Source organism: Cydia amplana, chromosome 25 (genome assembly GCF_948474715.1).
Source record: "Cydia amplana chromosome 25, ilCydAmpl1.1, whole genome shotgun sequence".
Lineage (NCBI taxonomy): Eukaryota > Metazoa > Arthropoda > Insecta > Lepidoptera > Tortricidae > Cydia > Cydia amplana.
Window position 1 is genome coordinate 5736900 of NC_086093.1, and position 20068 is coordinate 5756967.

The 20068-nt window shown below is 44.6% G+C and overlaps 9 protein-coding genes across 9 annotated transcripts; all 9 read right to left on the minus strand.

The window, feature by feature from the left end:
• Positions 1–2789: 2789 nt before the first annotated feature.
• Positions 2790–3164, minus strand: LOC134659738 (histone H2A). Its single transcript, XM_063515430.1, has one exon. The coding sequence runs from the start codon at positions 3162–3164 to the stop codon at positions 2790–2792; it is 375 nt and encodes a 124-aa protein (XP_063371500.1).
• A 696-nt stretch (positions 3165–3860) lies between these two features.
• LOC134659721 (histone H1C-like) lies at positions 3861–4538 on the minus strand. Its single transcript, XM_063515411.1, has one exon. The coding sequence runs from the start codon at positions 4536–4538 to the stop codon at positions 3861–3863; it is 678 nt and encodes a 225-aa protein (XP_063371481.1).
• Positions 4539–7373: 2835 nt separating this feature from the next.
• LOC134659727 (histone H3-like) lies at positions 7374–8387 on the minus strand (the record flags this gene model as incomplete). The annotated part of the gene is made up of 2 exons (XM_063515419.1): positions 7978–8387; positions 7374–7389 (listed from the first exon to the last, which is right to left on the minus strand). Coding segments are annotated over exons 1-2 (426 nt in total), but the record flags the coding sequence as incomplete, so codon positions are not given.
• A 741-nt stretch (positions 8388–9128) lies between these two features.
• Positions 9129–9506, minus strand: LOC134659733 (histone H2B). Its single transcript, XM_063515424.1, has one exon. It carries the CDS (start codon positions 9504–9506, stop codon positions 9129–9131), a length of 378 nt encoding a protein of 125 aa, XP_063371494.1.
• Positions 9507–10255: 749 nt separating this feature from the next.
• On the minus strand, positions 10256–10630 carry LOC134659743 (histone H2A). The gene has a single exon (XM_063515434.1). It carries the CDS (start codon positions 10628–10630, stop codon positions 10256–10258), a length of 375 nt encoding a protein of 124 aa, XP_063371504.1.
• Positions 10631–11326: 696 nt separating this feature from the next.
• Positions 11327–12004, minus strand: LOC134659722 (histone H1C-like). Its single transcript, XM_063515412.1, has one exon. The coding sequence runs from the start codon at positions 12002–12004 to the stop codon at positions 11327–11329; it is 678 nt and encodes a 225-aa protein (XP_063371482.1).
• Positions 12005–16594: 4590 nt separating this feature from the next.
• Positions 16595–16972, minus strand: LOC134659734 (histone H2B). The gene has a single exon (XM_063515425.1). The coding sequence runs from the start codon at positions 16970–16972 to the stop codon at positions 16595–16597; it is 378 nt and encodes a 125-aa protein (XP_063371495.1).
• A 749-nt stretch (positions 16973–17721) lies between these two features.
• Positions 17722–18096, minus strand: LOC134659744 (histone H2A). Its single transcript, XM_063515435.1, has one exon. The coding sequence runs from the start codon at positions 18094–18096 to the stop codon at positions 17722–17724; it is 375 nt and encodes a 124-aa protein (XP_063371505.1).
• A 696-nt stretch (positions 18097–18792) lies between these two features.
• Positions 18793–19470, minus strand: LOC134659724 (histone H1C-like). Its single transcript, XM_063515416.1, has one exon. The coding sequence runs from the start codon at positions 19468–19470 to the stop codon at positions 18793–18795; it is 678 nt and encodes a 225-aa protein (XP_063371486.1).
• Positions 19471–20068: the final 598 nt, after the last annotated feature.

Genomic DNA, 20068 nt, shown 5'->3' on the forward strand with positions numbered 1-20068 from the left:
GCCGGGCAAATTGAGGCGTTAGCAGAGTGGTTCCCTCCGCATAACACACAAGTTGTTACAAATTTGCCCGTTGCCGGATCAGGTTGCCTGTCACAATTTACCGTGAGGTGATTGCCAGGGCATTTGACGCACCTGGGCGGCATCTCACAGTATTTCGCGGTGTGGCCATATCTCTGGCATCTCTGGCACTGAGCAACTCTGTTGCTCTTGTTGGGTGGTTCGATTTTGAGCCCACTGAGGCCACATACATGCTGAATGTCGAATATTTTTTTCCCTTTTTTAGTAAGGTCTAGTACAACTTTAACACCGTTGAATGGTTCGCGCTTGTCTTTCGGGCCTTTTAGCATTCTGGAAACTTCGAGAACTGGGAGATCTTGGCTGATAAGGTCGTTCTTGATATCATCAGTTTCGATGCTTACTGGTAAACCAAGGATGACCACCCTCAATTTCCTCTGTTTACCAGTAGGGTGGGAATGGAACCCGTCCTTTAGTAATTTGCGCCAGCCTCTATATTGTTCTGGGGTTTGTGTGTCGATGTAAAGAATGGATTCCTTAGTATATTTACATATGCCAACATGTGATCTTAGGAAACCCAGTTTTTTAATGTTAGCCTGCTTGGAGAGTGAGGCCCATCTGTTAGGGTCATAAACTACTAAAGAGGGGGGGGATCTGGGCTTCCGTTTTGGCTGGTCCTCTTCCTCATCCTCTTCTGTGTAATTGTCAAAGTCGTCGTCCTCAACGATGGAGTCGTTGTCCTCGTCATCATATACCAATTCCATCTCTTGGGTGTTCTGAGATGTAAATTGCGAGCGGTGGTTTGGAGATTGTGAAAGAATGTGGGCTGGCGACGCGTGGCGGCTGGCTTGGGAATTGTCATTATTACGACCTGGTTGAGGTTGAGGCCATTTACCTTGAGGTAGGTGAGAAAAAGGGTTCTGCGAAATCGGTATAGTTGGGTGGGATTGAATGGTGGGGGGGGGGGGAGTCTTAACTGAAGGCTTCCTCCTCCTACTTTTTCTTGCTTTGGCCTGTTCGTAGTCCTCGTCTGATCTTATAGAGGAGAATTCTCCGTCAGACCCGCTGTCTGTATTACTTAACTTGTCTCTGACGCTATTTGATTTGGACACGTTACCACGGTTGGCGCTCATTATCATATTGTAAATTTCGTTAGTTTGGGGGGAACGCGACCTAGACCTGGGGGTACGCACTTCCTCGTGAGAGGGAGAGGTTAATCTGTAAGGATGTGAGCGAGAGGATGCACTAACGCTGCGTTGGGACAGTGATTGTGAACGAGAGCGATGGCTGCCACGATGGCGCGCCTCTAAGTCTCGTCTTCGAAAGTCAAATTTGTCTGATTTTAATGTTGTCATGTCCTGTGAATAGTGACTGTTTATATTGCGAGTGGGTGTAACCCTACCTTGAGCCGCTGGGGTGTCCGCGTAGTTGTTGACTGTCGGCTGCGGGGGCCGCCGCTCCTGCGAAGCTACTGGGGGCTGGCTAGGAGCCGGCGCGGATGCACCGGTAAAGCCAGCGGCGCTGGCCGCTGCCGCTAATTTGTTTTTGTGTTCGAGCCATTGCCCGTGCAGGTGTGGACAATACGAGTCCACGAACATGTCCATTACTTCCGTACGTGTTGTCATGTTGACTTTTCGCTCGCCCCCAGTACCCTGTACCGGGGGGGATGATGTAAAGGGTGGAGGGAGGGAGGGCACTGAGTTATCAATGATTTGGTTATTATTTTGTCCCAGTAGACAACCGAACACTAGAGGTGGCACTGTTTATGAGTCTCTGTCTCTTTAATAGACGGGAGGCCTCGGCGGCGATGCGCTCGAAGATGTCGTTCACGAACGAGTTCATGATCGACATGGCCTTGCTGGAGATACCGGTGTCGGGGTGGACCTGCTTGAGCACCTTGTAGATGTAGATGGCGTAGCTCTCCTTGCGCTTATGCTTCTTCTTTTTCTTCGAGTCAGACTTGGAGATGTTCTTCTGGGCCTTGCCGGATTTCTTGGCGGCCTTACCGCTAGTCTTGGGTGGCATTGTGATATAGTTAGATGCTTACAGTACGAGAGTTGAACTGGTAATGTGAACAAAAATTTTTGATATTTTGTTTATATTAGGCGCGGCGAACGGGAAATAGGGGACTAAAGATCGAGCGTTACGCCGGCGTTATCTCGACCAATAGCGTTCGTGCATCATTAGCATCGTCGGTTGGCAAGGTGGGGAGTGAGAGCGCGTGTTGATATTATAATAATACTGACGAATTTACTATTAATGTAATGAAAAGAATATTAATGATTTAGTTAACAGATCTCATTTAAATATATATTATATATAATTAGATCTGTTATTGTCCATTTTAAAACTGTGTGTAGGCGGATTAGCTCATTTGTTTATAACTGCCGTTTTGCTGCTGTAGATGAGCAAGTAATAGCTCTGAGCCATATATATGTACACACATTGTTGTATGTTTAATATCCCATATTTGTAGTTTGTAATATTCTTTAATACTTCTCGAAATCATTAGAATTTAGTATCAGTACATAATAAATAAATAAATAATTGATCTATCGAATGACATCATATACGTACGAGTTATGCCATGAAACTTATATAACGTTATCACAGAATCATATTGTGGCCCTGAAAAGGGCCTTTTGTAACGGTCACTCGGGAGGGAATGTAACATAGGCCCCGTGCGATAAAATATACGCAAGAGACGAATGCAAACATTCACCAATCGCCGGGTGATACCGCTAGAGACGTACACGGATGAGAAGTGTGGACACTTAAGCCTTCTTCTCGGTCTTCTTGGGCAGGAGCACGGCCTGAATGTTAGGCAGCACACCACCCTGGGCGATGGTCACGCCGGAGAGGAGCTTGTTCAACTCCTCGTCGTTACGGATCGCCAGCTGGAGATGTCTAGGGATGATCCTGGTCTTCTTGTTGTCGCGAGCGGCGTTGCCCGCCAACTCGAGAACCTCAGCGGCCAGGTACTCCATGACGGCGGCTAGGTACACCGGGGCACCGGCACCGACGCGCTCGGCGTAGTTGCCCTTGCGTAGAAGCCTGTGGATACGGCCGACGGGAAACTGGAGTCCGGCACGGTTAGAACGGGACTTTGCCTTTCCCTTAACCTTGCCACCTTTACCGCGTCCAGACATGTTTAAAGGGATTAAAGTTTAGTTTATCAACACACACACAAAACGTGAGCACACGAACGTACGCTGCTCAGCCTTTAATAAAAATATCATAGCGCTACGTATATCCTTTTATACGTTCACGGAGTACGCTGATAGTGGGGATACAACGAGCCGACATAACACGAGCCCGATCGACCAATCAACGCCCCGCCCCGCTTGCAAGAGCGCGAATTAGAGAGAATAGAAAATTCAATTTACAAACAACTAAGTATAAATATATTATAATTTTTAATACGTATGTAGATAGATGACTATTGTTTGAAGTCTTGAGACTTTTAAATAATGTTTATTCACGTTCTAATAACCGTGTAAATTCATATATAAAATCTAATTTAATTTAACGTAACGTGACCCATCCGTCTATCTATCGGTATCTAAAAATATATTCGTAAAATATTTGGTCCGTTTATTTTTATATCTTATTTTGATTGATTGTTTGATCGATCGACTCGTGTATTGTGCTTATATTGCAATGAAACAGAGGCGATATGAACCTTTGAATACATTTGTTAGCCCTGAAAAGGGCTTTTTGATGTGCGTTTAACGCGCACAGGCGTATCACGTGAGTCGAGAAGAGGCGACGCGTCGTCGTATAAGAATATTATAGCGACGACAATCGACATCTCCTCTACGACGACAACAATAACTGTCGCAGTCTTACTTCTTCGAGGCAGCCTTCTTGGCGGCGGGCTTCGCTTTGGGTGCGGCCGCTGCCTTCTTGGGCTTCGGAGCTTTAGGCTTCTTGGTCGGCGGCTTCGCGGTCTTCTTGGCCTTAGGCGCGGCGGCGCTCTTGCCCTTGGCGGGGGTGGAGGGTTTCTTAGCGGCGGGCTTCTTCTTGGCGGCGGCTGCCTTCTTGTCCTTCGTGGCGGCCTTAGGCTTGGCCGGGGAAGCGGCGGCCTTCTTCGCCTTAGCGGGCTTAGCTGCGGCGGGCTTCTTGGCGGCTGCTGAAGATTTAGCGCTAGATTTCTTGGCCGCGGCGGGCTTCTTGCCGGCCGATGATGACTTCGACTCCAGTTTGAACGAGCCGGACGCGCCCTTGCCTTTGGTCTGAATGAGTGCGCCGGATTCGACTGCGCTCTTCAGATATTTTCTGATGAAAGGGGCCAGTTTCTCGGCGTCGACCTTGTACTGGGCGGCGATGTACTTCTTGATAGCCTGCAGGGACGAACCGCTCCTCTCCTTCAACTCCTTGATGGCGCTGTTAACCATCTCGGACGTCTTAGGGTGGGTGGGCTTCGCCTTAGGCTTCTTAGCGCCTGCGGATGCGGACGCCTTGGGCTTCTTCGCGGGCGTCGCCGGGGCGGGAGCGTCGGCAGCAACTGCGGTATCGGCCATAATTATTTATTATTATTTAATAACGAAATGAGCAAGTAAATTTAGTAAATCGCACGAACTGCGCAAAGATAGAATACAGGCGGACGCGTGTAAGCGGAGCGCTGCGCTGGCGAGTACTAAACACGTCAAATTGGGGGCGCCACTTTTTATATATACTCCGGCTTAACCGTAACGCAGACCCTTGTGTCGCGGGACGTTTTCTCGTAATAACAGTTCCAACTTTTCACTTACTCGTTTATGATTAAACTAAATTTATAGCGAATTATATTATAATGATTATAATAAAATTACACATATATATTCTTTATGAATTGATATATGTATTTTAATGGATGTTTAAAGTTTTGGAACGGCGATAAACGAATGAGAGAACTTTACTTTTGGTATTATAGGTTGCGGACACCTCGGGTCAGTTTAAAAAGTGATTTTTCTTAATTAAAATCACATTTAACACTATTATGTGTCTTCCATTTAAAAGTGAAGATACCATAGATAGATGTGACACAATAACAACAGTTGAAAATTATCGTTATAATGTTATTTTGACTTGTTGTCTTCACTGTCGTAAAACAGCCGTACCGCGACTTGGATTGCCTACGTTCAGTTCAGTTTGCTCTCTGCTGGTACCGATGTAAAACGGGATAGGTACTTTATATTAAGTTTAATAAATTATGTACTATTATACATTACTATATCGTATTAATGAATATTATTATAATTCGTATTATAGTTTAAATAAACGAGCGATCTTCTACGGGGATCATACAGGTAGAGCGCGAAACTCGCGGAGCGTGCGGTGCGGGCAGGGCATGGTGGTTATTTAGTGTATCGTGTATATCGTATTTATTTATAATAATTTAACGTATTATATTATCGTAAGTGAGGTGAGAGTGGGTGCGGTGATGGTGGGTGTCCCTGTCTGTCTGTTTGTTTTGCGCACTATATGCGAATCATTTACCTGATTGGGCAGTTCATCCCAATCTTAAGTAGGTGGCAGGTCGGATCGGTACACCTAGTTACAGGTCACATCACATCACATCACAGTGCATGTGATTGTTGTTGTTTATTTATACATATTATGGTGTTATTACCTATTGGTGAAAGTAATAATAAGTGAGTGCGTGTGTGAGAAAAATATGTAAATGGATGCAGTGCAAGACATGATTTTCGATTTGGAAAACGTGAGTAGGTAAATACCTAACCTAATGATAAATAAATAAGATAATAGTGCAATGTATGTATGTCGGGAAGTCGGGAAAAATAAGAAGATGAAGATACTGTATGATACGGGAGAGATATATGTATACATATATGTATATGTATCTGAATGTATGAAATGAAATGAAATTGATGCTCCACTTACTACCTGAATAAATTACCCCAACATACATTACATTATTATAGAGAAGTTTCGAACGAAAAGTGTAGTGTAGTGTAGGTAGGTACTACGTTCAATCGATCGAATCTATATCTATGCCTATTTTTATTTTATTTTTATTTTATTTTATTTTATTTTATTTTAAGGTTCACCAACAGTTATTACATTGAGGCTTAAGTACATCAATACAAACTTAAATAACATGCTGAATGTATAACTAATTACTGGTAAACACCACATGCAAAAATTAAAAAAGCAAATTCAACAACAAAGCCACATTTGAACACCTTATTACTATAGAATAAGGAGCAAAGCGCAACCACGATGTAGACTGGTTAAGTTATTTTATACGAGTAAGTAGGTACATGAGGTGTACCAAAATATTTATGTATGTAATAAGTAGGTATACTTAGTACCGTGGTTTGAAACCAAACTCGCAACGAGCAAATTTTGAAGCCCCATTTTGTAATATTATTTATCTATCTTTGTACTTATGTAAAACAATTATTGTAATTGTTTCAGAGAGCTGACTTCATACACCTACCAGTACCACCGAAGCGGCGCGGCGAGCGAACGAACGAGCGAGCTGGCTACACATGCAAGTTAGAAAATTGGACTTGCGGTGCGGGGTGAGTCATTATTTTTAATATACGTAGGTACATATAAATAAATAAATATAATATAATATATAATGACTTAGGTAGGTAGGTAGGTAGGTAGGTACAGTATAGGTACCTACTTAGATAGATCGATTGTTTATACGTCTGTGTTGTGTCGCCACTGAAACTTTGTTTGTATTGTAATCGTATCATAGAATTATTTGCGGCCCTGAAAAGGGCCTTTTTGTATTTGCGTCCGAGGACGCGGGGTGCGGGGTGCGGGGACCGACGACACTGTCTCGGCGGGCGGACAGTGCAGCGGCCGGCCGGCCGGCCGGCGCGCTTAACCTCCGAAACCGTAGAGGGTGCGGCCCTGACGCTTCAGAGCGTAGACGACGTCCATGGCGGTGACGGTCTTCCTCTTGGCGTGCTCGGTGTAGGTGACCGCGTCACGGATCACGTTCTCGAGGAACACCTTGAGAACACCGCGGGTCTCCTCGTAGATCAGACCGGAGATACGCTTGACGCCACCTCTGCGGGCGAGACGACGGATGGCGGGCTTGGTGATACCCTGGATGTTATCGCGGAGCACCTTCCTGTGGCGCTTGGCTCCTCCTTTCCCCAGACCTTTACCTCCCTTACCGCGACCGGTCATTGCGACTTGTGGTAGAGAGAGATTAGACTTCTCGAACGGAATTCAACACACGACACACGACTTGCGGCGCGCGTCGACACGAGTGGAATAACTGGCGTTTGGCTCAGGCCCGCGCTATATTTATACGCTTTACCCCATTGCGGGGCGACGGGGGACGGGGTTAGAGATATCGGAGCATTATTATTTGATTTACTTTTCATATAAATACCTACATGTAAAGTAAAATAAGTTCATACCTATGATACTTTATTTAAAATCATACATATATATATACTATTACTTACTTCATATTACTATAACAACGGCGACCGGATCGTGGAAGAGTGCCCCGTAGCGCTATCTCTCTCTCGTATTTCTCCTCTAATATATATATATATATATATATATATATATTTGTAAGTATTTGAATTTATCGCGACCGAGTAAGCAAATCATTAATAATGAATCATTATGTATATTAACATTAATTCAATTTCCCGTCTAGTAATATATAGGGGTAATAAGTTCATAAGTAAATAATCTTACTTACTTGCGTGTATTTCGTGGTTATATAATTTATTTATTGTAACTACGTGCGAATTAAATATATTTGACTAATGATGATGATCGATTGAATAATCTAAGCAGGCGTTTGTTCAAAGAAACAATTGTGAACTTTTCGAATCATGTGTGGCCCTGAAAAGGGCCTTTTGATATATGACAGAAGCGTCACGTTCGCATGTCCGGGACACAAAATGGCATGCGTTCGCGCAGACTGCGTTCGGTGATGTAGCTCCGTGTCAGTGTTAGTGCAGCATTGTGGTGGTTTAGGCACGTTCACCGCGGATCCTGCGAGCCAGCTGGATGTCCTTGGGCATGATGGTCACACGCTTGGCGTGGATGGCGCAAAGGTTGGTGTCCTCGAAGAGGCCGACGAGGTAAGCCTCGCTGGCCTCCTGGAGAGCCATGACGGCGGAGCTCTGGAACCGCAGGTCGGTCTTGAAGTCCTGAGCGATCTCACGCACCAGACGCTGGAAGGGCAGCTTGCGGATCAGAAGCTCAGTGCTCTTCTGGTAGCGACGGATCTCACGGAGGGCGACGGTGCCGGGCCTGTAACGATGGGGCTTCTTGACGCCCCCGGTGGCTGGCGCGCTCTTGCGGGCCGCCTTGGTGGCGAGCTGTTTACGGGGCGCTTTACCACCGGTGGATTTACGAGCGGTCTGCTTGGTACGGGCCATTGCGAAAAATTTACTACGACACGCGTGTACGTTACGTTAACGAGTCACGAGAGGGAATAAACAAAATTTTAGGCGCGAGGCGCTTTTATATATACGCTCGTCGGAAAGGGACGGAGATAGTGTCCGTGTGAGCGAGAGGGCACGTCCCCCTCGCCCCTCTTCCTTTCTCACAGACACGATTTCTGATTAGAGTAAAACTAATAATATGTAATATTATTGAAATATAATACAATACATTTAAATAAATTAACAAATTTGAACCTAAACTCTTACTCTCATATATATATATTATAGCGTTTTTGATTATGATTTAGGACAGCTAGTTAGGTTAGGCTAGATAACATTATTTCACATAGTAAAGTTTAGCTTAAATAATAATTCCTAACTTATTTTATTATTATTGTATAATTTAAACCCAACTGTTGCCTCACGTTGCGCATGTCTGTCTATCTATAGTTTAGTTTTTCATATTTAAGCGCCCGTCGATTACATACAAAAGCTTTTACTTGCGTGTTGATTGATATAGTGATGTTTAATCGACCGATTGACACCGTATGCACGGTTAGAAACTTGCTATATTATATTCAGAACTTATTTGTGGCCCTGAAAAGGGCCTTTTTGGTTGTTGCACAAACCACACTCTCTCAAAGCGTGTCGTCGTGTCGCAATACGAACTATCTAAACCCATCACACTAAAATGTGCATTGAGAAGACGGACCGCATACGAGGAACGACGGACGCTTACTTGGAGCTGGTGTACTTGGTGACGGCCTTTGTGCCTTCACTGACGGCGTGCTTGGCGAGCTCACCGGGCAGCAAGAGCCTCACGGAGGTCTGCACCTCCCTGCTGGTGATGGTGGACCTCTTGTTGTAGTGAGCGAGACGGGAGGCCTCGGCGGCGATGCGCTCGAAGATGTCGTTCACGAACGAGTTCATGATCGACATGGCCTTGCTGGAGATACCGGTGTCGGGGTGGACCTGCTTGAGCACCTTGTAGATGTAGATGGCGTAGCTCTCCTTGCGCTTATGCTTCTTCTTTTTCTTCGAGTCAGACTTGGAGATGTTCTTCTGGGCCTTGCCGGATTTCTTGGCGGCCTTACCGCTAGTCTTGGGTGGCATTGTGATATAGTTAGATGCTTACAGTACGAGAGTTGAACTGGTAATGTGAACAAAAATTTTTGATATTTTGTTTATATTAGGCGCGGCGAACGGGAAATAGGGGACTAAAGATCGAGCGTTACGCCGGCGTTATCTCGACCAATAGCGTTCGTGCATCATTAGCATCGTCGGTTGGCAAGGTGGGGAGTGAGAGCGCGTGTTGATATTATAATAATACTGACGAATTTACTATTAATGTAATGAAAAGAATATTAATGATTTAGTTAACAGATCTCATTTAAATATATATTATATATAATTAGATCTGTTATTGTCCATTTTAAAACTGTGTGTAGGCGGATTAGCTCATTTGTTTATAACTGCCGTTTTGCTGCTGTAGATGAGCAAGTAATAGCTCTGAGCCATATATATGTACACACATTGTTGTATGTTTAATATCCCATATTTGTAGTTTGTAATATTCTTTAATACTTCTCGAAATCATTAGAATTTAGTATCAGTACATAATAAATAAATAAATAATTGATCTATCGAATGACATCATATACGTACGAGTTATGCCATGAAACTTATATAACGTTATCACAGAATCATATTGTGGCCCTGAAAAGGGCCTTTTGTAACGGTCACTCGGGAGGGAATGTAACATAGGCCCCGTGCGATAAAATATACGCAAGAGACGAATGCAAACATTCACCAATCGCCGGGTGATACCGCTAGAGACGTACACGGATGAGAAGTGTGGACACTTAAGCCTTCTTCTCGGTCTTCTTGGGCAGGAGCACGGCCTGAATGTTAGGCAGCACACCACCCTGGGCGATGGTCACGCCGGAGAGGAGCTTGTTCAACTCCTCGTCGTTACGGATCGCCAGCTGGAGATGTCTAGGGATGATCCTGGTCTTCTTGTTGTCGCGAGCGGCGTTGCCCGCCAACTCGAGAACCTCAGCGGCCAGGTACTCCATGACGGCGGCTAGGTACACCGGGGCACCGGCACCGACGCGCTCGGCGTAGTTGCCCTTGCGTAGAAGCCTGTGGATACGGCCGACGGGAAACTGGAGTCCGGCACGGTTAGAACGGGACTTTGCCTTTCCCTTAACCTTGCCACCTTTACCGCGTCCAGACATGTTTAAAGGGATTAAAGTTTAGTTTATCAACACACACACAAAACGTGAGCACACGAACGTACGCTGCTCAGCCTTTAATAAAAATATCATAGCGCTACGTATATCCTTTTATACGTTCACGGAGTACGCTGATAGTGGGGATACAACGAGCCGACATAACACGAGCCCGATCGACCAATCAACGCCCCGCCCCGCTTGCAAGAGCGCGAATTAGAGAGAATAGAAAATTCAATTTACAAACAACTAAGTATAAATATATTATAATTTTTAATACGTATGTAGATAGATGACTATTGTTTGAAGTCTTGAGACTTTTAAATAATGTTTATTCACGTTCTAATAACCGTGTAAATTCATATATAAAATCTAATTTAATTTAACGTAACGTGACCCATCCGTCTATCTATCGGTATCTAAAAATATATTCGTAAAATATTTGGTCCGTTTATTTTTATATCTTATTTTGATTGATTGTTTGATCGATCGACTCGTGTATTGTGCTTATATTGCAATGAAACAGAGGCGATATGAACCTTTGAATACATTTGTTAGCCCTGAAAAGGGCTTTTTGATGTGCGTTTAACGCGCACAGGCGTATCACGTGAGTCGAGAAGAGGCGACGCGTCGTCGTATAAGAATATTATAGCGACGACAATCGACATCTCCTCTACGACGACAACAATAACTGTCGCAGTCTTACTTCTTCGAGGCAGCCTTCTTGGCGGCGGGCTTCGCTTTGGGTGCGGCCGCTGCCTTCTTGGGCTTCGGAGCTTTAGGCTTCTTGGTCGGCGGCTTCGCGGTCTTCTTGGCCTTAGGCGCGGCGGCGCTCTTGCCCTTGGCGGGGGTGGAGGGTTTCTTAGCGGCGGGCTTCTTCTTGGCGGCGGCTGCCTTCTTGTCCTTCGTGGCGGCCTTAGGCTTGGCCGGGGAAGCGGCGGCCTTCTTCGCCTTAGCGGGCTTAGCTGCGGCGGGCTTCTTGGCGGCTGCTGAAGATTTAGCGCTAGATTTCTTGGCCGCGGCGGGCTTCTTGCCGGCCGATGATGACTTCGACTCCAGTTTGAACGAGCCGGACGCGCCCTTGCCTTTGGTCTGAATGAGTGCGCCGGATTCGACTGCGCTCTTCAGATATTTTCTGATGAAAGGGGCCAGTTTCTCGGCGTCGACCTTGTACTGGGCGGCGATGTACTTCTTGATAGCCTGCAGGGACGAACCGCTCCTCTCCTTCAACTCCTTGATGGCGCTGTTAACCATCTCGGACGTCTTAGGGTGGGTGGGCTTCGCCTTAGGCTTCTTAGCGCCTGCGGATGCGGACGCCTTGGGCTTCTTCGCGGGCGTCGCCGGGGCGGGAGCGTCGGCAGCAACTGCGGTATCGGCCATAATTATTTATTATTATTTAATAACGAAATGAGCAAGTAAATTTAGTAAATCGCACGAACTGCGCAAAGATAGAATACAGGCGGACGCGTGTAAGCGGAGCGCTGCGCTGGCGAGTACTAAACACGTCAAATTGGGGGCGCCACTTTTTATATATACTCCGGCTTAACCGTAACGCAGACCCTTGTGTCGCGGGACGTTTTCTCGTAATAACAGTTCCAACTTTTCACTTACTCGTTTATGATTAAACTAAATTTATAGCGAATTATATTATAATGATTATAATAAAATTACACATATATATTCTTTATGAATTGATATATGTATTTTAATGGATGTTTAAAGTTTTGGAACGGCGATAAACGAATGAGAGAACTTTACTTTTGGTATTATAGGTTGCGGACACCTCGGGTCAGTTTAAAAAGTGATTTTTCTTAATTAAAATCACATTTAACACTATTATGTGTCTTCCATTTAAAAGTGAAGATACCATAGATAGATGTGACACAATAACAACAGTTGAAAATTATCGTTATAATGTTATTTTGACTTGTTGTCTTCACTGTCGTAAAACAGCCGTACCGCGACTTGGATTGCCTACGTTCAGTTCAGTTTGCTCTCTGCTGGTACCGATGTAAAACGGGATAGGTACTTTATATTAAGTTTAATAAATTATGTACTATTATACATTACTATATCGTATTAATGAATATTATTATAATTCGTATTATAGTTTAAATAAACGAGCGATCTTCTACGGGGATCATACAGGTAGAGCGCGAAACTCGCGGAGCGTGCGGTGCGGGCAGGGCATGGTGGTTATTTAGTGTATCGTGTATATCGTATTTATTTATAATAATTTAACGTATTATATTATCGTAAGTGAGGTGAGAGTGGGTGCGGTGATGGTGGGTGTCCCTGTCTGTCTGTTTGTTTTGCGCACTATATGCGAATCATTTACCTGATTGGGCAGTTCATCCCAATCTTAAGTAGGTGGCAGGTCGGATCGGTACACCTAGTTACAGGTCACATCACATCACATCACAGTGCATGTGATTGTTGTTGTTTATTTATACATATTATGGTGTTATTACCTATTGGTGAAAGTAATAATAAGTGAGTGCGTGTGTGAGAAAAATATGTAAATGGATGCAGTGCAAGACATGATTTTCGATTTGGAAAACGTGAGTAGGTAAATACCTAACCTAATGATAAATAAATAAGATAATAGTGCAATGTATGTATGTCGGGAAGTCGGGAAAAATAAGAAGATGAAGATACTGTATGATACGGGAGAGATATATGTATACATATATGTATATGTATCTGAATGTATGAAATGAAATGAAATTGATGCTCCACTTACTACCTGAATAAATTACCCCAACATACATTACATTATTATAGAGAAGTTTCGAACGAAAAGTGTAGTGTAGTGTAGGTAGGTACTACGTTCAATCGATCGAATCTATATCTATGCCTATTTTTATTTTATTTTTATTTTATTTTATTTTATTTTATTTTAAGGTTCACCAACAGTTATTACATTGAGGCTTAAGTACATCAATACAAACTTAAATAACATGCTGAATGTATAACTAATTACTGGTAAACACCACATGCAAAAATTAAAAAAGCAAATTCAACAACAAAGCCACATTTGAACACCTTATTACTATAGAATAAGGAGCAAAGCGCAACCACGATGTAGACTGGTTAAGTTATTTTATACGAGTAAGTAGGTACATGAGGTGTACCAAAATATTTATGTATGTAATAAGTAGGTATACTTAGTACCGTGGTTTGAAACCAAACTCGCAACGAGCAAATTTTGAAGCCCCATTTTGTAATATTATTTATCTATCTTTGTACTTATGTAAAACAATTATTGTAATTGTTTCAGAGAGCTGACTTCATACACCTACCAGTACCACCGAAGCGGCGCGGCGAGCGAACGAACGAGCGAGCTGGCTACACATGCAAGTTAGAAAATTGGACTTGCGGTGCGGGGTGAGTCATTATTTTTAATATACGTAGGTACATATAAATAAATAAATATAATATAATATATAATGACTTAGGTAGGTAGGTAGGTAGGTAGGTACAGTATAGGTACCTACTTAGATAGATCGATTGTTTATACGTCTGTGTTGTGTCGCCACTGAAACTTTGTTTGTATTGTAATCGTATCATAGAATTATTTGCGGCCCTGAAAAGGGCCTTTTTGTATTTGCGTCCGAGGACGCGGGGTGCGGGGTGCGGGGACCGACGACACTGTCTCGGCGGGCGGACAGTGCAGCGGCCGGCCGGCCGGCCGGCGCGCTTAACCTCCGAAACCGTAGAGGGTGCGGCCCTGACGCTTCAGAGCGTAGACGACGTCCATGGCGGTGACGGTCTTCCTCTTGGCGTGCTCGGTGTAGGTGACCGCGTCACGGATCACGTTCTCGAGGAACACCTTGAGAACACCGCGGGTCTCCTCGTAGATCAGACCGGAGATACGCTTGACGCCACCTCTGCGGGCGAGACGACGGATGGCGGGCTTGGTGATACCCTGGATGTTATCGCGGAGCACCTTCCTGTGGCGCTTGGCTCCTCCTTTCCCCAGACCTTTACCTCCCTTACCGCGACCGGTCATTGCGACTTGTGGTAGAGAGAGATTAGACTTCTCGAACGGAATTCAACACACGACACACGACTTGCGGCGCGCGTCGACACGAGTGGAATAACTGGCGTTTGGCTCAGGCCCGCGCTATATTTATACGCTTTACCCCATTGCGGGGCGACGGGGGACGGGGTTAGAGATATCGGAGCATTATTATTTGATTTACTTTTCATATAAATACCTACATGTAAAGTAAAATAAGTTCATACCTATGATACTTTATTTAAAATCATACATATATATATACTATTACTTACTTCATATTACTATAACAACGGCGACCGGATCGTGGAAGAGTGCCCCGTAGCGCTATCTCTCTCTCGTATTTCTCCTCTAATATATATATATATATATATATATATATATTTGTAAGTATTTGAATTTATCGCGACCGAGTAAGCAAATCATTAATAATGAATCATTATGTATATTAACATTAATTCAATTTCCCGTCTAGTAATATATAGGGGTAATAAGTTCATAAGTAAATAATCTTACTTACTTGCGTGTATTTCGTGGTTATATAATTTATTTATTGTAACTACGTGCGAATTAAATATATTTGACTAATGATGATGATCGATTGAATAATCTAAGCAGGCGTTTGTTCAAAGAAACAATTGTGAACTTTTCGAATCATGTGTGGCCCTGAAAAGGGCCTTTTGATATATGACAGAAGCGTCACGTTCGCATGTCCGGGACACAAAATGGCATGCGTTCGCGCAGACTGCGTTCGGTGATGTAGCTCCGTGTCAGTGTTAGTGCAGCATTGTGGTGGTTTAGGCACGTTCACCGCGGATCCTGCGAGCCAGCTGGATGTCCTTGGGCATGATGGTCACACGCTTGGCGTGGATGGCGCAAAGGTTGGTGTCCTCGAAGAGGCCGACGAGGTAAGCCTCGCTGGCCTCCTGGAGAGCCATGACGGCGGAGCTCTGGAACCGCAGGTCGGTCTTGAAGTCCTGAGCGATCTCACGCACCAGACGCTGGAAGGGCAGCTTGCGGATCAGAAGCTCAGTGCTCTTCTGGTAGCGACGGATCTCACGGAGGGCGACGGTGCCGGGCCTGTAACGATGGGGCTTCTTGACGCCCCCGGTGGCTGGCGCGCTCTTGCGGGCCGCCTTGGTGGCGAGCTGTTTACGGGGCGCTTTACCACCGGTGGATTTACGAGCGGTCTGCTTGGTACGGGCCATTGCGAAAAATTTACTACGACACGCGTGTACGTTACGTTAACGAGTCACGAGAGGGAATAAACAAAATTTTAGGCGCGAGGCGCTTTTATATATACGCTCGTCGGAAAGGGACGGAGATAGTGTCCGTGTGAGCGAGAGGGCACGTCCCCCTCGCCCCTCTTCCTTTCTCACAGACACGATTTCTGATTAGAGTAAAACTAATAATATGTAATATTATTGAAATATAATACAATACATTTAAATAAATTAACAAATTTGAACCTAAACTCTTACTCTCATATATATATATTATAGCGTTTTTGATTATGATTTAGGACAGCTAGTTAGGTTAGGCTAGATAACATTATTTCACATAGTAAAGTTTAGCTTAAATAATAATTCCTAACTTATTTTATTATTATTGTATAATTTAAACCCAACTGTTGCCTCACGTTGCGCATGTCTGTCTATCTATAGTTTAGTTTTTCATATTTAAGCGCCCGTCGATTACATACAAAAGCTTTTACTTGCGTGTTGATTGATATAGTGATGTTTAATCGACCGATTGACACCGTATGCACGGTTAGAAACTTGCTATATTATATTCAGAACTTATTTGTGGCCCTGAAAAGGGCCTTTTTGGTTGTTGCACAAACCACACTCTCTCAAAGCGTGTCGTCGTGTCGCAATACGAACTATCTAAACCCATCACACTAAAATGTGCATTGAGAAGACGGACCGCATACGAGGAACGACGGACGCTTACTTGGAGCTGGTGTACTTGGTGACGGCCTTTGTGCCTTCACTGACGGCGTGCTTGGCGAGCTCACCGGGCAGCAAGAGCCTCACGGAGGTCTGCACCTCCCTGCTGGTGATGGTGGACCTCTTGTTGTAGTGAGCGAGACGGGAGGCCTCGGCGGCGATGCGCTCGAAGATGTCGTTCACGAACGAGTTCATGATCGACATGGCCTTGCTGGAGATACCGGTGTCGGGGTGGACCTGCTTGAGCACCTTGTAGATGTAGATGGCGTAGCTCTCCTTGCGCTTATGCTTCTTCTTTTTCTTCGAGTCAGACTTGGAGATGTTCTTCTGGGCCTTGCCGGATTTCTTGGCGGCCTTACCGCTAGTCTTGGGTGGCATTGTGATATAGTTAGATGCTTACAGTACGAGAGTTGAACTGGTAATGTGAACAAAAATTTTTGATATTTTGTTTATATTAGGCGCGGCGAACGGGAAATAGGGGACTAAAGATCGAGCGTTACGCCGGCGTTATCTCGACCAATAGCGTTCGTGCATCATTAGCATCGTCGGTTGGCAAGGTGGGGAGTGAGAGCGCGTGTTGATATTATAATAATACTGACGAATTTACTATTAATGTAATGAAAAGAATATTAATGATTTAGTTAACAGATCTCATTTAAATATATATTATATATAATTAGATCTGTTATTGTCCATTTTAAAACTGTGTGTAGGCGGATTAGCTCATTTGTTTATAACTGCCGTTTTGCTGCTGTAGATGAGCAAGTAATAGCTCTGAGCCATATATATGTACACACATTGTTGTATGTTTAATATCCCATATTTGTAGTTTGTAATATTCTTTAATACTTCTCGAAATCATTAGAATTTAGTATCAGTACATAATAAATAAATAAATAATTGATCTATCGAATGACATCATATACGTACGAGTTATGCCATGAAACTTATATAACGTTATCACAGAATCATATTGTGGCCCTGAAAAGGGCCTTTTGTAACGGTCACTCGGGAGGGAATGTAACATAGGCCCCGTGCGATAAAATATACGCAAGAGACGAATGCAAACATTCACCAATCGCCGGGTGATACCGCTAGAGACGTACACGGATGAGAAGTGTGGACACTTAAGCCTTCTTCTCGGTCTTCTTGGGCAGGAGCACGGCCTGAATGTTAGGCAGCACACCACCCTGGGCGATGGTCACGCCGGAGAGGAGCTTGTTCAACTCCTCGTCGTTACGGATCGCCAGCTGGAGATGTCTAGGGATGATCCTGGTCTTCTTGTTGTCGCGAGCGGCGTTGCCCGCCAACTCGAGAACCTCAGCGGCCAGGTACTCCATGACGGCGGCTAGGTACACCGGGGCACCGGCACCGACGCGCTCGGCGTAGTTGCCCTTGCGTAGAAGCCTGTGGATACGGCCGACGGGAAACTGGAGTCCGGCACGGTTAGAACGGGACTTTGCCTTTCCCTTAACCTTGCCACCTTTACCGCGTCCAGACATGTTTAAAGGGATTAAAGTTTAGTTTATCAACACACACACAAAACGTGAGCACACGAACGTACGCTGCTCAGCCTTTAATAAAAATATCATAGCGCTACGTATATCCTTTTATACGTTCACGGAGTACGCTGATAGTGGGGATACAACGAGCCGACATAACACGAGCCCGATCGACCAATCAACGCCCCGCCCCGCTTGCAAGAGCGCGAATTAGAGAGAATAGAAAATTCAATTTACAAACAACTAAGTATAAATATATTATAATTTTTAATACGTATGTAGATAGATGACTATTGTTTGAAGTCTTGAGACTTTTAAATAATGTTTATTCACGTTCTAATAACCGTGTAAATTCATATATAAAATCTAATTTAATTTAACGTAACGTGACCCATCCGTCTATCTATCGGTATCTAAAAATATATTCGTAAAATATTTGGTCCGTTTATTTTTATATCTTATTTTGATTGATTGTTTGATCGATCGACTCGTGTATTGTGCTTATATTGCAATGAAACAGAGGCGATATGAACCTTTGAATACATTTGTTAGCCCTGAAAAGGGCTTTTTGATGTGCGTTTAACGCGCACAGGCGTATCACGTGAGTCGAGAAGAGGCGACGCGTCGTCGTATAAGAATATTATAGCGACGACAATCGACATCTCCTCTACGACGACAACAATAACTGTCGCAGTCTTACTTCTTCGAGGCAGCCTTCTTGGCGGCGGGCTTCGCTTTGGGTGCGGCCGCTGCCTTCTTGGGCTTCGGAGCTTTAGGCTTCTTGGTCGGCGGCTTCGCGGTCTTCTTGGCCTTAGGCGCGGCGGCGCTCTTGCCCTTGGCGGGGGTGGAGGGTTTCTTAGCGGCGGGCTTCTTCTTGGCGGCGGCTGCCTTCTTGTCCTTCGTGGCGGCCTTAGGCTTGGCCGGGGAAGCGGCGGCCTTCTTCGCCTTAGCGGGCTTAGCTGCGGCGGGCTTCTTGGCGGCTGCTGAAGATTTAGCGCTAGATTTCTTGGCCGCGGCGGGCTTCTTGCCGGCCGATGATGACTTCGACTCCAGTTTGAACGAGCCGGACGCGCCCTTGCCTTTGGTCTGAATGAGTGCGCCGGATTCGACTGCGCTCTTCAGATATTTTCTGATGAAAGGGGCCAGTTTCTCGGCGTCGACCTTGTACTGGGCGGCGATGTACTTCTTGATAGCCTGCAGGGACGAACCGCTCCTCTCCTTCAACTCCTTGATGGCGCTGTTAACCATCTCGGACGTCTTAGGGTGGGTGGGCTTCGCCTTAGGCTTCTTAGCGCCTGCGGATGCGGACGCCTTGGGCTTCTTCGCGGGCGTCGCCGGGGCGGGAGCGTCGGCAGCAACTGCGGTATCGGCCATAATTATTTATTATTATTTAATAACGAAATGAGCAAGTAAATTTAGTAAATCGCACGAACTGCGCAAAGATAGAATACAGGCGGACGCGTGTAAGCGGAGCGCTGCGCTGGCGAGTACTAAACACGTCAAATTGGGGGCGCCACTTTTTATATATACTCCGGCTTAACCGTAACGCAGACCCTTGTGTCGCGGGACGTTTTCTCGTAATAACAGTTCCAACTTTTCACTTACTCGTTTATGATTAAACTAAATTTATAGCGAATTATATTATAATGATTATAATAAAATTACACATATATATTCTTTATGAATTGATATATGTATTTTAATGGATGTTTAAAGTTTTGGAACGGCGATAAACGAATGAGAGAACTTTACTTTTGGTATTATAGGTTGCGGACACCTCGGGTCAGTTTAAAAAGTGATTTTTCTTAATTAAAATCACATTTAACACTATTATGTGTCTTCCATTTAAAAGTGAAGATACCATAGATAGATGTGACACAATAACAACAGTTGAAAATTATCGTTATAATGTTATTTTGACTTGTTGTCTTCACTGTCGTAAAACAGCCGTACCGCGACTTGGATTGCCTAC

Coding starts and splice junctions, on each gene's coding strand:
- LOC134659734 (XM_063515425.1), bottom strand. CDS start 16,972: ATGCCACCCAAGACTAGCGGTAAGGCCGCCAAGAAATCCGGCAAGGCC.
- LOC134659724 (XM_063515416.1), bottom strand. CDS start 19,470: ATGGCCGATACCGCAGTTGCTGCCGACGCTCCCGCCCCGGCGACGCCC.
- LOC134659722 (XM_063515412.1), bottom strand. CDS start 12,004: ATGGCCGATACCGCAGTTGCTGCCGACGCTCCCGCCCCGGCGACGCCC.
- LOC134659721 (XM_063515411.1), bottom strand. CDS start 4,538: ATGGCCGATACCGCAGTTGCTGCCGACGCTCCCGCCCCGGCGACGCCC.
- LOC134659738 (XM_063515430.1), bottom strand. CDS start 3,164: ATGTCTGGACGCGGTAAAGGTGGCAAGGTTAAGGGAAAGGCAAAGTCC.
- LOC134659744 (XM_063515435.1), bottom strand. CDS start 18,096: ATGTCTGGACGCGGTAAAGGTGGCAAGGTTAAGGGAAAGGCAAAGTCC.
- LOC134659743 (XM_063515434.1), bottom strand. CDS start 10,630: ATGTCTGGACGCGGTAAAGGTGGCAAGGTTAAGGGAAAGGCAAAGTCC.
- LOC134659733 (XM_063515424.1), bottom strand. CDS start 9,506: ATGCCACCCAAGACTAGCGGTAAGGCCGCCAAGAAATCCGGCAAGGCC.